The sequence below is a fragment of the Crotalus tigris genome, unplaced genomic scaffold (assembly GCF_016545835.1).
Source record: "Crotalus tigris isolate CLP2741 ecotype Arizona unplaced genomic scaffold, ASM1654583v1 scf7180000020625.271290, whole genome shotgun sequence".
Classification (NCBI taxonomy): Eukaryota; Metazoa; Chordata; class Lepidosauria; order Squamata; family Viperidae; genus Crotalus; species Crotalus tigris.
In genome coordinates this window covers 100981-117496 of record NW_024098111.1, presented here as the reverse complement: position 1 = coordinate 117496, position 16516 = coordinate 100981, and the positions used below count along the sequence as shown (strand labels likewise).

At 43.4% G+C, this 16516-nt stretch overlaps 1 protein-coding gene across 4 annotated transcripts in view; it reads right to left on the bottom strand.

Moving 5' to 3' along the window:
- MICU1 (mitochondrial calcium uptake 1) overlaps positions 1-16516 on the bottom strand; it is a 210994-nt gene that overhangs the window by 101552 nt on the left and 92926 nt on the right. For 2 of the 4 annotated variants that reach the window (XM_039368089.1, XM_039368090.1), the window contains exons 5-6: positions 15383-15426; positions 6035-6046 (exon numbers count right to left, since the gene is read on the bottom strand). In XM_039368089.1, the coding sequence (XP_039224023.1) occupies positions 6035-6046; positions 15383-15426 (56 nt within the window). The remainder of the gene's footprint in view (positions 1-6034; positions 6047-15382; positions 15427-16516) is intronic. The other 2 variants (XM_039368091.1, XM_039368092.1) reach the window with 1 other exon arrangement.

Genomic DNA, 16516 nt, shown 5'->3' with positions numbered 1-16516 from the left:
AAGTTCAGACTCCAGTCCTATAGATACTGTGTTTCCCTGAAAATAAGACCCGGTCTTATTTTGTTTCCCAAAAAGGCACCAGGTCTTATTTTGGGGGGGGGTCTTTTCCACTCACCTCGTGGAGGTAGCACCGACAGCACCGCCCAGTTGGCCCACTTCTTCTGCGGCCGAAGGAGTAGCTTCATTCTGCAGCTGAGAATGATGCTCTGGCCTGCATTTCGCAGTCAGAGGCCTTTCCGGAAAGCCTCTGCAGCCAAGAACCAAGCTACGGATTGAATCCATATCTCAGTTCTCGGCTGAGGCCTTTCCGAAAGGCCTCTGATTGCAAAATGCAGGCCAAGAATGCTGCAGAAGTAGGCCGGAGAGCTGAGGCAGGTGTCGATTCATGGGAAGCCTGGTAAGCAGGGGCGGGGCACGTAGGGCAGCGCCACCCCCCACCGCCCCAGCTTGATTTTTTAGACATGTGCCTCACCCCCAAACTAGGGCTTATTTTTGGGGTAGGGCTTATATTAGGCCCACCCCCCAAATCAAGCTAGGGCTTATTTTGGGGGTAGGTCTTACTTTCGGGAAAACATGGTATCTGAGAGAAAGTCCCATTACGTATGTAATGAGGCTTATTTCAGACAACTACTGGGCTGCACTACTGAATTATAATAGTGCACCACCCTGCAGTAAACAGGGTGGTGCAGCTAACTAAAAAGCATGTTTTATATTAGCAGTAAAATTAATATAATTCAGGTGATTTTTTTTTTAAAAAATGTATGGAGATGAACATTTTTATGAAATACTGCAGCCTCGGTGGGGAAACTGCTTTGCAATTTCTTTGTACAGTAAACCTAGAAAATCAGAACAATCCCACAAAAATGTATATGTGCACATTTTATAATTTGAGCCAAGGAAAAATGTTTATTCCCATGAGAAAAATGAGAACGGAGTTTATTTATTTTTTTAAAGAACAGTATGCAATCTTCCTCTGTAAAATTGACCTTATGATGTGTCAAGCAAGATTTGTATTCCGGGTGGTTTTCAGAGGCTAGAAAGAGAAATGTGCATGGATACTTTTACAAGTAACAAATTGAGTAACCATCACCATTAAAAAAACTGCACCTGAAATGCAAGAACTTAGAAGGCTAGCATTCTATTGTTCAGAGGAAAACAAGCCACCAATATCCCCAGACCCTTCACAGGCAGCAGGAGCCCAGCAAGCAAGGGATGAGTCCTTCTAAAGAAAGCAAGAAGGAAAAAGCCTCTTTAAAAGGGACAGAATATATCTGGTATTCCTCATTACTGGTAGATCTCCAATATTCAGAAACTGTATTTGTCTCTTCAAATCATTTAGATATTTATTCTTTCATTGTACACTCTAAGTGTGCAGTATAGAATTTTGCAATTCTGAGAAGACTACCCACTGGATTCTTCCAAAATCAATGTATTCTTTATGCAACAAAAATAGCACGCAAAAAGTTTAAGTGAGAGAGGCAATGATTTATTGATAACACGGGTGTAATTTGCCTTCATTGCTCTGTTGTGTTTGTCAAGAGATGCTACTCGATATATTTTGAAAGACAGCTAAAAATGTATTAGCTCATAAGAAAAACAAACTGAAATGTTAGGGTGCACCACATGTAGCAAAGGTTTTCTGCAGTGTTCTGCATAACATATAGCCAAGAAACAATCTATGACTGAAGAAGTGTCTCTAGCAAAGAGAAGCCAGCAACATTTACTAAGGAAGAATATGTATATGTCTTATCTATAAAGATTCTCAATCATGCAAGTCATGGTTGACCCAAAGGTGCTTTTTCAAAAGACGTTTCGCTCTTGGATGAGAAGCTAAATGTCTTCAAGAAAAAATAAAGTAGCTGCCTTTTGAAAAGGGCATTGGGACATGTATACCTCTTCAGTCACCTGCCATATCTTCTGATTTTTTTTTTTTTTACTAAGCTTAGTTACTAAATTCATCTATTTCATGGCTTTTACAGATTACATTAGTCAGTAATTTGGTTACAGAATTGATCCACTGGAGGAGTTTCATGCTTCTCTTGTTGACAGTTTACTGATTCTGATTTTCATATACAGTGTGTCTATTTTTCATGCAACTGTCTGCATATATTTCTAATAGCTTTTTTTCCTTATTTCCCCAAAAAAGTAATGGAAAGGAGGATTACTTAGAATCTTTAATCTTGAGGGAATCATCCTAAATCCAGTTCCAGGAGATTTGATAAAGATGTATGGAAGTTTACCAATTTCACAGGGTTGATGTTAATCTAAGTAAGTTTCCATGCAAAAAAAAATAGGTGTGGTATACACTACAATATGGCCCTTGCTGAGTAAAGCTGTTGTGATAACTTCCTGCATTGCATTTGCATAGTAGGTTTGTTTTCAGTACAAAACTATGCAATGGCATCCGGTTTATCAACAGTGAAAAAAATCTTAACACTTCTTTAAAACCAAAAATTTCATCTCAGAAAAAAGAATCAAGTTTATCAGTATTCTAAAATGATTCATACATGACATATGGGCAAACAAGTGACGAGTGCTTCAGGGTCTTTCTCCAGGGCCTACATGACGCTTCATATTCAATACGTCAGTACAGATGCCAAATATCTCCCTTCTTATAAAATGCCCTATTTGTTTAAGATGTAATGTTTCATGTTATAAAGGCCTCCTTGGGGAAATCTTCCACAGACAGACACATTTGTCAATTAGAACTCAGATTACAATTTGGAATTATGACCCCTTACTCTGGGAAATGCTCAAAGCTATTAGAGGCACACTCCAGCCATAAACAAATATAAAAGATAGAGAGCTTTCTAGAATGTCATTAGAAACATATTTCTGTCATTATTGTGCTTTTCCTCCCCTAATTCCCTTAATATCTGAGGGTCATTAAAGATTAGGGTTTTTTTTTTTGGAAATACTTATTATAGGTAGTCTTTGACTTAAGATCATTCATTTAATGGTCCCTGAAATTATGGCTGCAGGAGAAAGGCAGGAAGAACTGGAGGGTGGAGTTAAATCTGTCATCAGTTTAGAATCCTTACGTTGCTACAAGAGATCCAAGTCCAGTCCTCCTTTGAATTATGTTAATCTCTTATCTAGCATCAATTCAATACTGACTGTTATTGACCAGATTCTTGTATACAAGTTTGAATAAATCCTCTATGCTGCAATCTTACGAATGATCCTGATTCTTTATGCCTAACATTGGCTACTACAGCATCCCCGCAGTAACCTGATCAAAATTTGGACACTTGACAGCCCACCCATATGTACAATTTCAGGAGCACTTCAACTACCCCACTCAATTATCTCCCCCATCTTTGTCCTTTTGGCCCTCTACACTCTACGGCTCTTGAATCCTATCTGACCTTTGCCTTCTTCTTTCTCCCACTATTGACCTTGTTCTGTCCCAGCCTACGCGAGTACTGCTCAACTGCTTACTCGTGAGGAAGACCTCTTTTCATTGAACAAGGCAGGACTTTGTAAGAAAAACCCCATTTATTTTGACACAGCTTTTATGGAACAAACTCCAACCAGTCCTTTAGCTGTTGAAACGAACAAGATCAGTCTCTGAGTTCTCAGCTGGAATGCTCAAGGTACAAGTCACTCAAACACACAGAAATCTGACAAACCTGTTAAATGTCCAAGAATCCTGACACAAGAAATCCAACAACAGAACCATGAAGCTGTAGCATGAATGGTTGCCTTCGGCAACCAGCACCTTCCACACCTCTCCTCTTTATAGTCCAGCCAGGGCGTGGCTTCTTAGTGACTCTTACTTTGTCTATGGAGCTGTCCCACCACTCTCCATTGTCTTGCTCGCTTCTCTCTGCGCATCCGTGCATCCAGGACTGGTCCCAGCTGTTCCTCCGCGCCACTTAATTCCAGCCCCCAAAACAGCTGTGACTCTGCCTGAGTGGGAGTAAATGGGCCGGGCTCTGCATCTGGCTCTGAGTCTTCTTGCTCCTTAGAACCATCTGCGGACTCCAGTGTGAACACAGGTACCTCATCCGATTCCTCAGATTCGGCCGCTGGATCCGCTGGCAGGCGAGGAATCACAACAGACCTAGACCGCTGCTGGCCACAAGAGGCTTTCTTCTCCTGGTCTATCCATAGTAGATTCCTCATGAGGTCTAGGAATAACGGCTTCATGTGGCCAGCAGCAGCCTTATGAAGGGCCTGACTGGGCATGTCTCATCAGCAGTGGGAGCAAAGACTGCAAAGGTCAACTAGGGTGATGGAGTGAGAGCAGCAGAAGCCTCAGAGTGCAGGGTGGCAAGGGGGACTGTAGCTGGCACTGGGTTGGGACAGCTGATTCTTCCAAGGAAGGCTGCAGCTCAGAGGCTTCTTGCAGCCCCAGAGCGATGATGCACCAAGAAAACATTGAGCCACAATGTATTTTTTCCTTGGTCTTCCTGCACTTACACACATGCATGCACATACCTTAAATCAGTGGTGGGATTCAGCCAGTTTGCACTACTTCAGCAGAACCGGTAGCTAATTTTTTGTTGCCCAGGCCCAGAATGGATTTTCAGAAGTGGCATCCACACAGAGAACAGTTGTTCACATATTTGAATCTCACCACTGCCTTAAATCCTTTTTTCCTGGCCTCTCTGAATAGCATTTGCTCAACCTCTGTATTCCTTACCTGGAACTCACATCCACTTCCCATTTAATAACATGCACAACAGCAACCGGGGCTATCAGGATTGCCATCACTAAACAATGTGGTCACATGATTTGTGCTTTATGATCCCATCGCTTAGCAACAGAAATTCAGGTTCCAATTGTGGTCATAAGTCAAGGACTACCTTTAGCATTGGCTATTGGAGAAGGATTAGGGGAAGAGTGATATCCGTGATCTGAATATCTGTTGAAGAACAAATCCCACTTCTGAAAGTAGGATTTGCACTGGGAGGAAATATTGCACTTACAGGTTCAGAAAGCCGAGGAGATAATTTATTCTGTATGAGAACTGTGTCCAAATTATCATTTTTTTCTGATGCTATTTGCATTTTTAAAAAGACAATATTAACAGCAAAACAGCTTTTAATGCAAACCTAAGATTTTTACAGTCTCTGGCCACATCTGGCCCTTTGGCTTTCCCTGTCCAGCCAATGTGGATTACTTTTATTTTGAACACAACTATTTTTTTTTTCAATTTACATATGTGCATGCGTGCATGCCTATGTACTATCTCAGTTTCTCATGTGTCCCCTTGGGAAAATTAATTGCCCACCTCTGTTTTAATGTAATCCTAAGTGGAGTCTGTAGACAGCTCTTCTCTAACACTCATTACTAATTCCTTCATAATTTACCGCAAATCACTTTTTATGATAGGATGATCCTGAAATGCAGTTTAAAAATCAACAGTAAATTTCTATTCATATCTTCTTGGGAGCCAATCTTTTTCATTCAAATGGTTTAGTAAAAATTGTGAAAAAAAATCAAATGTGTCAAAGGAGCCAAAGTTATTATCTCAAGGAAACTGATAATAGAAATGTATTATCCTAAAAATATGTTCCTGTACTATGTCGAACACAACTAAGCTCAAGGAAATGCCCTGTTCCTTAAATCAACTTTTCTGTTTTTCTTTTTTTTTCTATTTTTATGGGACATAAAATATTCAATACCTTAAATCAACATGTTTTATTTCTCTCTTCGTAAAGAAAAAATATTATTTCATTTGGTCAAAGAATAGAAAATGTTCATAAAATGCATCCAGGAAGCTGTTAAGCCTGGTAATGAAATGGATCTAGTGACTTTACATAAATGAAAAAAATCAAAACCAAAACCTGCACAGTATATGAAATAGCTTAGCAATGAATTCCCCTTAGTAGTTTTTTCTATAAAAAAACTTTTAAAGACCCATGTTTTAATTTATTTAAGTAGCATTATCCAAGTAAAGAAAACTTCTATTGTAAGAAAGATGATGGAGAATATATATATATATTTATATGCTGTCCCTTTTAAAAGGGATGGATATGGGATCTGAAGCACAAACTGGTTAAAGCACATGCTGACAAGTCAGTACCTGCCAAAAATCCTGAGAAGAGGGGTAAAGGTTAGGAAGAAAAGGAAGAAAATGAGCAAAGGTTTGTTACAACAATAGGAAAAATAAAGCAACAAAAAATATCATGTACATCATAACGGCAGGAACCACAGAATAAAAAGAATAGCAAGTTAACATTTCAGGAAGAAAGAATTGCTGAACTCCTTAGAAGCAACAAATAAAGGGGAGGAAATCAATGACACTTCAAGTTGCCTGCAACAATATCAACAACAGAAGGAATATACATATATACAATATATCTAATAGACTACTTCAGTACTTTCAGTTTATGCCAACAAAATATGAAGCCTTCAAGTTTCAGCAGAGCCAAGAAGAAACCAACAGTTCATATAGTCTTCTATCTGGTTGTCCTCTTCCAGTGTTCTCTTCCAGCTTTGAGAGAACACACATGAAGCATTGAGGTAGGAAGGGGACAACCACCTATCCAACCAGATCAGCCGGATCAACCCTGTCATAATGGGGGGACGGATGTGGCAGCCTGATTGCCCTCTACCATCATCTTCAGTTTGCAGATATAAAACAACTTTTATAAGAAAAAGACAATGTTACCAATCACTCCTCTAGTTACCAAAATTACCAATCTCTTCTCTTCTTCTCCAGCTTGGTGTCTTCCACATGTTGGATAATAGACATCCATGTTATCAAGGTAATGGAAGCTAAACCCTAAAAGAGCACGCCTGGCTGAGGAATTCTGGGAGTTGAAGTCCACAAGTCATAAAAGGACCAAGTTTGAAGACCCCTGCCCTAAAACACCTCAGGAACTAAGGCTGCAGAAGCAGATGGTTCTTTGGAACCTATTTTCCTTGATAATAACCTCAGTGTGGAACTGCAAATTAACCCAATTAACCATTGCACTTAAAATTAATGGCTGACTTCATGGTTAACCTGAGATTCCAGTATATCTTTGGCAGCTGGCCCAGTTATCTGGAGAACAAATCGACTAAAATATATGCTAACATCTCATCTTCTGGGTATCGTAAAAGGGACAGACATGGTTATACAAATAATAACTTCTCCTGATAAGCTACACCAAAGCAGGGTACCATCTGTCAAAATCTTTTCAAACAATTGGAGATTTTGAAGGAAAAGCTGCAATTTATATAAATATATATACAACACTGATAATTAAATCTGTGCACATATTGCTAATTTAGGTTTTCCCTTTCCTGCAATGCATACCAAGAGGACTGGTCTATTAAGCCAAGAAAAGCAATTTGAAAGTAATATGAATAAGATAAATCAGCAAAAGAATATAGGGAACCCACTGAAAAACCTACTTTTTTTTTCAGCACAACCAAATCTTAAGTTCCTGATCCTCTGAATTTCCTGAGGTGCCCATCCTCCCAAACAGGGCTCTTATGAAGAGATATCTAAATTGTCTTTTCAAATATATCCAAAATTGCTTGACAATTCAAATTAACTACAGTTAAGACATTTGTTCTTCTATGATGAAAGAATAAACTGGGTGACACAAAGGTCCATAAAACAAATAAAGGTCTAAAAATCTAATTCAGTATTTTAGAAAAATGGCAAACCATTATTTATAGGCTATATACTTATTACACATTAGAAAAATGTATATGGCCAAATATCATAAGTCTTATTTTGGAGCATTTTGGAGAAAACAGTTTCAAAGAGCAGCATACCCATTTTAAAAACTGACAATACTTTGATTGCACACTTTAAATTATATAGTTAGTCCTCAATTTGTAACCATTTGTTTAGAGACTACTCGATGTTACAACAGCACTGAAGAAGTGCTGTAAGTCCTTGCACTTACAACTGTTGCAGCATCCCCATGAGGTCAAAATTTGGGCACTTGGCAACTGACATATATTTATGATAGTTGCAGCATGGGGGAGGGGGGGTTTGTGATCACCATCTGTAACCTTCCCAGCTGGCTTCTGACAAGCAAAGCCAATGGGAAGTTTGATTTACTTAATGACCATGTGACTCATTTAATAACTGTAGTGATTCACTTAAGAATCAAAGCAAGAAGATCATAAAAGGGGCGTTGTCTTACCTGAACGCCTTTTCTCAGCAGGATGATGTAGAGTCCAATGGATGGGTTCTATGACAGCCTTCCTGCCCGGCAGACTGGGTAAAAACTTTGGCCACACCCTTCCCTTGGGCGTGACCCCAGTTTTGACTGAGGCGAGATCTGTTTGTTGAATTCAATATAGTAGCTCCTTGTCCAATGCCTGCCTAGACCTAATACCTGGGGGGGCTTGGACTCTACATCATCCTGCTGAGAAAAGGCGTTCAGGTAAGACAACGCCCCTTCTCCAGCAGGATGGCTGTAGAGTCCAATGGATGGGACATACCAAAGCCCTCATGTCCCCCTGGGAGGGAGTGTCTAGGCCCCTGGCTCCTGAGCAGAGACAACTTGCTGTAGCACTCTTCTACCAAAGGCAGCATCCGCTGCCGCAAAGGAGTCTAAACGGTAATGCTTAACAAACACGGAAGGAGAAGACTAAGTTGCGGCCTTACAAATCTCTTCCACTGAAGCTTGTGTGGACCACACTGCTGATGTGGCCGCGCTGCGCGTTGAATGAGCAGTTACATGTGGTGGAACTGGAATTGCCTGAGAGACGTAGGCTTGGGCTATACAAGCTCTGATCCACCTTCCTATGGTAGAAGATGATACCTTCTTCCCCATAGTTGATGGTTGGAAGGAAACAAATAGAGCTTCCGTCTTACGGAAAGACGAAGTGCGCTTTATGTAGTAACACAGCGCTCTACGCACGTCCAGTTTGTGCCATCTGTGTTCTAGCCTATGTCTGGGATTCGAGCAGAAATCAGGAAGGGTCAGTTCCTGAGATCTGTGGAAGATGCTGTTTACCTTCGGAATGAATGCAGGGTCCAGTCTGAGGACCACCTTGTCCTTGAAGAAGGTACAGAGATCCTTCCTGACTGATAGTGCTGCTAGTTCAGAGATTCTTCTCGCTGAAGTGATAGCCACTAGAAAGGCTACCTTTAATGATAGGTGATGGAGAGAGCATGAGTCGAGAGGCTCAAAGGGTGCAGCTGTCAAGGCTTGAAGAACTTTAGACAAGTTCCAAGAAGGATATCTGTGTATAACAGGAGGCTTAGTATTGACTGCTCCCTTTAAAAAGGCGCTAATCGCCGGATGTTGCGACAGAGAAGTTGAATTGTCACAGGAAAGGACAGTTGAGAGGGCCGCTACCTGCCTACGAATGGTGTTGACTGAAAGGCCCTTATTAAGACCTTCTAATAGGTAGTCTAAGATATTGGGAATATTCACCGAAATTGGATCTAGGTGATCACCACCTGCAGAACCCCTTCCATGTAGCGTCGTAGATCCTGTTTGTGGAAGGTCGTCTTGATGCTTGAATGATCGATATCACCCCTGAGGAATAGGATTGCATGGTTAAACTCTGCCGCTCAAATGCCAAGCGGCTAGTTGTAGCCATTGAGGGTCTGGATGTAGAAGCTTGCCCTGACTGAGTCTCACTCGGTCCGGAGGAATCTTCCACGGGGGTGATATTGAGAGGTCCACAAGGTCGGCAAACCATGGACGCCGTGGCCAGTGTGGAGCAATCAAGAGTGCTTCTGCACCTTCCAGGATCAACTTGCATATGGTTGCCGGAATTAATGGGAGTGGTGGAAAGGCGTACAGGAGTTGCGCCGGCCACCGACACCTGAGAGCGTCCGTTCCCTCCGATCCCGGAGTCGGGAATCTGGAGAAGAACCTGGGTAGTTGCGTGTTCTTCGGAGTGGCAAATAGGTCCAGGTGCGGTTGTCCAAACCTCCGGGAGATCTCCTCGAACAGAGCCGGATCCAGACGCCATTCCGACTGATCCACCTTGGCTCTGCTCAGGGAGTCTGCCCGGAAATTTGCCTCCCCTGAGATGTGTTCCACACTGATGGAACCCAATTTTGCTTCCGCCCACCGAGCCAGAGCTGATGCCTCCTGCATCAGTTCCACGGATCGTGTTCCTCCCTCCTTGTTGACATGGGCCTTTGCTGCTACGTTGTTGGTTAGAACGAGAACGTGCCTTCCCGTTACTAGGTGGGAGAATTGACGTAGAGCCAGGTGAATGGCCCGAAGTTCCAGCCAATTGATGCTGTGAGTGAGGTCCGACTGATTCCACTGGCCCTGCGCTATCTGGGTTCCCAGATGGGCTCCCCATCCGAATAGGCTCGCATCTGTCGTGAGCATGACCCGGTTTGGTTCCCTGAATATGCTTCCCTTGAGCATCATGGGCGATATCCACCAATTTAGTGACCTTAGTAATTGATTTGGTACCAAGACCTTCTTGCTGGAGATACTGAGGTTCCTCCTCTGATAGGGGAGAAGGAACCACTGCAACTCCCTTGAGTGGAGTCTTGCCCATGGGACAATGCCCATGCAAAATATCATTTTCCCCAGGAGCTTCGAGAGCTGAATCAAAGGTACTCTCTTGTCTCTCTGAAGTTGATGAACCAGCTTCAAAATGCTGCTTCGACGCTCCTGGGAAAGGTATACCCTGCACTGGGATGAGTCTATCACCGCTCCCAAATGCTTGAGCTTCCTTGTGGAAGTGAGATGGCTCTTTTCTAGATTGACTGAGAATCCGTGATCCTGTAGGATGCGGATTGTGGTCTGAAGGTCTAATTTTGCTTGCTCGTGTGAGCTGGACTGAATCAAGATGTCGTCCAGATAAAACTGAACACGCACCGGCATCGACCTGAGATGGGCCGCTATTGCTGCTAGGATTTTGGTAAATACCCTTGGGGCTGAGGAGAGTCCGAAGGGTAGGGCCCTGTACTGGTAATGCCGGTGTGCGTAGGTAAATCTGAGGAATTTGCGGTATTTGGGGTGGATGGGAACATGCAGGTATGCCTCCATGAGATCTAATGAGGATAGGAGGTCACCCTTCCTGACACTGGCTAAGATGGATTTTAGGGATTGCATTTTGAACCTCCTGTAGGTTACATAATAATTCAGGCCTTTTAGGTCCAGTATCGCTCTCCACCCTCCTGATGTCTTTGGGATCACGAAGAGGATGGAGTAGAATCCTCTTCCTTCCTCTTCCTTTGGTACCCTTTCTATTGCCTGAATTGACAAGAGGTGTGCAATGGCCGAGGTTACCAACCTTGCCTTGTGTGTCCTTCTGGAAATGGGGCATCTGATGAATCGGTTTGGTGGGGGAGAGCAAAAATCTAATGTTAGGCCATGTCTGATTGTTTCCAATACCCATGCGTCGGTCGTGGTCTGTTCCCAGACCTCGATGAAATTCCCTAACCGACCTCCTATGGGAGTGTCCTGCATGGCGTCACTTGGAGCGTTTAAAGGGTCGGCCTCCCGATCCTCTAAAGGGATGCCTGGATTGGAATTGGCCTCTGGCTCCCATGTTTGGGCGATCCTGGGAGCGATCCTGTCTTGCATAGAAGGATCGTGAGCCTCTAGACCAGTCCCAGGATTGCCCTGATCGAAAGGGCTGTCTCCAGTCCCAGGACCTGCCTGGACGGAAACCTTGTCTCCGGAATTCCTGAGCACCTCTCCTGTCTAATTTCTTTGATGGATGGACTAGAATTTTCCTTTTGTCCCTACTCTCACTCACATGTGGATCCAAAATGGATCCAAACAAGAGTGACCCACTGTACTTAGATGTGGATAGACGCCATTTGGCCTTTAGGTCTGTCTTCCAATTTTTAAGCCACAGTAATCTGCGAGAGGCTACTGTGGCCGCAATTGATCTTGCTGCATACTTGGTTGCGTGAAGTGAGGCATCAGCCATAAATTGTGAGGCGGCCAGTATCTTGGCCAAAGTTTGGTGAGATCTGACCTGGTCTGGAGGTACAGTGGTTTGTAGCTCGTGAAGCCACATGATACAGGCCCTGGCGAAGAATGACGAAGATGTTGCCGCCTTGGCCGCCCAGGCTGTGGCCATGTGTGAACGACGGAGGGAGTGTTCAAATTTCTTTTCCTCTGGTTTCAAGGCCTCCGCCATGTCTCCTGGAATCGCAGAAGTAGAGAATAATGAGATCAGGGGACTATCTACTGTGGGGACCTCTAGCATGGCCGAAAAGGAAGGAGACACATTGAATAGCTTCCTTTCCACGCTGTTAGGTGCAGGTGGCGTTGCTAGGGAACCCCACTGCTCCTCTACCGTGGTGCGGAGAACCTCAGGGCAAGGAATGTACTTGTCCTGTGGAACTTTCTTGGCAAAGAGAGGGTTTGCCTCCTTGCTTGTGGAAGGAGTTTCCTCCTGAACTGAGGTCAAGTTGACCGTAGAGACTGCCTTTATCAAAAGTGATTTAAGAAGAGCTGGATCAAAGAGGCCAGAGCTTATTGTCTGCTCAGGAGCGGTCCCCTCATCCTCCGAAAGGGGCATGTCCGACATGTCCAGGTCTAGTAATTCTCCCTCTCCTATTTGAGAGGAAGTTTCAGAAATGTTTGTAGCCGGAGCCTTGTTTCGTCCCTTATGGGATGGTTGAAATGCTACTTGGCCCTTAGAGGCCATAAACTGGGAAAAGGCATCCTGCATGAACGCCTGAAATTGGGCAGACCATATGTCCTCCTGGGCTTTGTCCGTGGACGCAGCCACAATGGGAGTATGGTCTGGTGAGGAGGCAGGTAACGAGGAGTGGGAGGAATCCAACTGTTCGGTTTCCCCCAGAGGGGACCAGGTTCTGAGAACTTCCTGGGAAGTAGGTTCTGTATTAGGGGCCACCAATGGGACAGGGGAAACCATGCTTGTCCCATTGGAACTGGTTTTCTGGGCCCTGGCAAATTGTTTTTCTAGAGCCAAATGTCTCCTCGAGGCCTCTTGCTCAGCTGTTTTGGATGGGCCCCTTTGAATCAGGTGCTTTGTTTTAGCCTTCTTCTTCCCCCCCACCTCAGATTCTGAGGATCTGCATTTTTGTTGTTGTGGGGGGGGGCAATTGGGGGCCCTGCATAGCTGAATGCGAGACATTGTCTGCCATTGTGACCAGGTATCCCGAGTAGGCAATACCTGGGGTGGGGAATCAATTCTACGCAGATCAGTTGCAGGTAGTTAAAGCCTAATGGCTTATTCTGCACAGAGGAAACGAACAATGGCCGGACAGACAGGTCCCTTGCAGGAAGATCCTGTGGGGCAGTGACTAAAGGTCACTCTGAGGAACAGTGGACCAATTCAATTTATTTCCTCCCTCTCCTTTGCCCAGGGCAATTGCAATGGTCTGATGGTCTTGTGAGTATGTATTCCCCACTATGGGGCTGTAAAGACAGTCCACTGGGTGCTAATAAACTCTCTTATTCGCTCTTTCTCCTCGCCCTCTCTCTCTCTGTCCCTCCTTCTGTAGAAATCTCCAAGTATATGGGCACCTAAGATGGAGGCTATGCGAAAAGGCCACCCAAAATGGAGTCTTGGTAGAGGCCACGCCTTCCCACTCACTGCCAAGGAGAACCACGAGGCTCAAAATGGCGGATTTGGCTCCAACGGTTGCTCCGCCGCTCAAAATGGCGGGTCTGGCTCCAACGGTCGCTCCGCTGGCTGGGGAGGCTTTGGGGGCGGCAGAAGTTAGTTGTAAGAGGCTTTAACGAGCCCCCCGGAACGGACCACGCTTCCCCAGGGAATTTAGCGACTCGCGCAATGGCAGAGTTGCCGTTTGCTGATAACTTCCCTAATCCTGGGCGACGCGGTTCTCGCTATCCTGGGGCTTCGGTTTTGCGTGCCCCAGCTGATCCTGGAAATATAGGTCAGCAGCGCTTCTCCGCTGCCTCTCGCAGCTTCTCTCGGCTATTTATTTATTTATTTATTTTGATACTCTCACCACCTCCTGAAGGTGACGCCTGCCGGAACGGCGATCCGTCGGCTGCTCGGAGCCCCGAGCCAAGGCTGAAGGAAAAAACGCCTCCCTGTGAGTTTGCTAATTAAATTGGGAATTTGGTAGAGAGAGAAGAGGGTTTTAGCCTAATTGAGAATCTTTTTGTCAGGAGCTAAATTTCTAGCTGCTAACGGGCTTCGAGACTGAGTCAAAACTGGGGTCACGCCCAAGGGAAGGGTGTGGCCAAAGTTTTTACCCAGTCTGCCGGGCAGGAAGGCTGTCATAGAACCCATCCATTGGACTCTACAGCCATCCTGCTGGAGAATTGGGTGTGACTCGCTTAGTAACAGAAATTCTAGTCCCAATTGGGCATAAGTCAAGGACTACCTGTGCTTCCTTCTTGACAAAAGGAAGTTGATAGTTCAGAGAATGGTATCAAACATTAAATGCCACAGTGTTTCTTAATCACACTCCAGAATAACCAGTAAGTGTGTTAATCAGCTTGTTCCATCAGTCAGTCTGATAAATAGTTGGCAGCAGGGGCTTAAACTGAATGCATTTGAAGCTGTCACCAATGACAACTTAAATTATTCCTTCTGCCCTTCCAGATGTGCTGATAAAAATGCAGAACATCACCCCACATCTGCAGGGAGCAAAATGACATGAAGGAAAAACAATGTGGCTGAATGTTAGACTTCTTTCTGCTATCCCAGGGCAGGTGATGGGAATGCTATCCTTTCTCTGGAAAAAACAGGGAAGTCAGCCTTAGAAGAACAGAAAGATCAGCAAAAGTTTAAAAACTTAAAACTACACAAGCAACACTGCAGTTTATTGCAATGACAGATTAGCCTGTAAAAGGTAGAAGAAAGCAAAGTCAAAAGAAAAGAAACAGTAAACATTAAAAATAATAACAAAAGGAAAAAGAAAAAAAACAGAAGAATGACTTTTATTTGGGTGTGTTACCCAAAGAGTTAAGAACCTAGGAAGATGAAGAAGAGAAAAAAATATTAAGATGAAAATGACCTTTTCTTAACCTGTAAGTTTAGCTTTCTGATTTGACCCACATATATATATAAGAGGACTTAGGATATTGAATACCCAATGAGGATACAGTGGATATGGTAGCAAAAGGCACACCTTCCTATTTCCATTTTCAAGAGAAAAATGAGGACCATTTTATATATTCCATTTCTCTGAGACAGGAAAAAAATAAATCCCTGAAAATTTGTATAAGTGAACTTATAATAAAGAGGAAAGTGGAATACCAATTTTGCTGCAATGACACAGCACAAATAGCAGAACAGCAAGCCATTTTGTTTTACTTTGAAACATGATGTTGCTTCTAGTGCTTCGTAAGAGACAGTAGAAAAGCTCCTTAGAATTTAGATGTAGTTGCATTCAAAAGAATAGTGTTTGCTTGAAAAATGATAGGGCTTTACTTATTTTATACGTAGAATAGAAAAAAAGGACATATTTCCCTCTCTCCATCCCCCTCCTCATCCCACCATTGTTAGAAATACAATTAAGATGCATCCAAAGATTTAGAATTACCTTTCCATCGTAGCGTTTCACCACAAATTGATCAAGACCTAAATCTGGGAATAAAACCAAACAGGTTTATTAGCATATTTTGAAAATGACATTTTGGCACTTTCTTTAAAGAAAATGCATCACTTAAGCTTTAACCATCAAATCAAACATGAAAAACACAGGAAAGTAATTTTACTGGATAGTAGTGGGTTAATTTTTTATCTAGTAACATCTTTTACAGGTCTGTATAATAAACCTTTGTCTTTAATTACTTCTCCTCCTCCTAACAATATCACCATCATCTTTTACCTACAGCTAGGTGTGCTTTTTTTCTCTGATTCACTATGTTACCTCAGTTGCACTCTTGTCATCTCCCAGCTACTATAACCGTTAATCATGTAGCTGGAAACAGCACACTTGGATGGAATTAGTGCTTCAGAAAGTCTGGCCTGTACAGAAAAAACCTGTGTCCTTCCTTTTACATAGTAAACACTAGTTGTCATTAAGAGATTACAAAATGCTTTGCTTAATGGAAGTATGGAGCAGTGTTTTTCAAACTTAGCAACTTTAAGATGAGTGGACTTCAACTCCCAGAATTCCCCAGCCAGCATGCTGGGGTTGGGGTTAAGAATGGAGTTGGGGACGTAGAGCAGTGTTTCCCAAATTTGGTATTGCAGAAAGAGGGTACAGATATATTTTCCAAATTCCCAAAATAGGATAAGGGGCACCATGTGGAAACTTTTCAGGGGGGGATACAAAACTCAAAATAAGGTGGAATTTCCTGATTGCGAGAACAACTAAAAAGTAGAACAGTCTGCTGCTCCATCTTCAAAGAGAGAGGTCCCCAACCCCCGGTCTGTGGACCGGTACAATCCACAGCATGCCAGAAACCGGTCCGTGCAAACAAGTAAAACCCCATCCATGGGATGCAGGCAGTGCATGAAACCACACCCACTCCGGTCCGTGGAAAAACCTCTTTCCACGGAATTGGTCCCTGGTGCCCAAAAGATTGGGGGCTATTGTTCAAAGACTTTCAAATAGAATAGCTATTTGCCTGGGATGATATATGGATTCTCTTCATAGAGGATGATCGAAAACTTCTCCATGGTCCCTTTCCAAAACTATGATTTTACAAATAATGCTAAGTTGATAAAA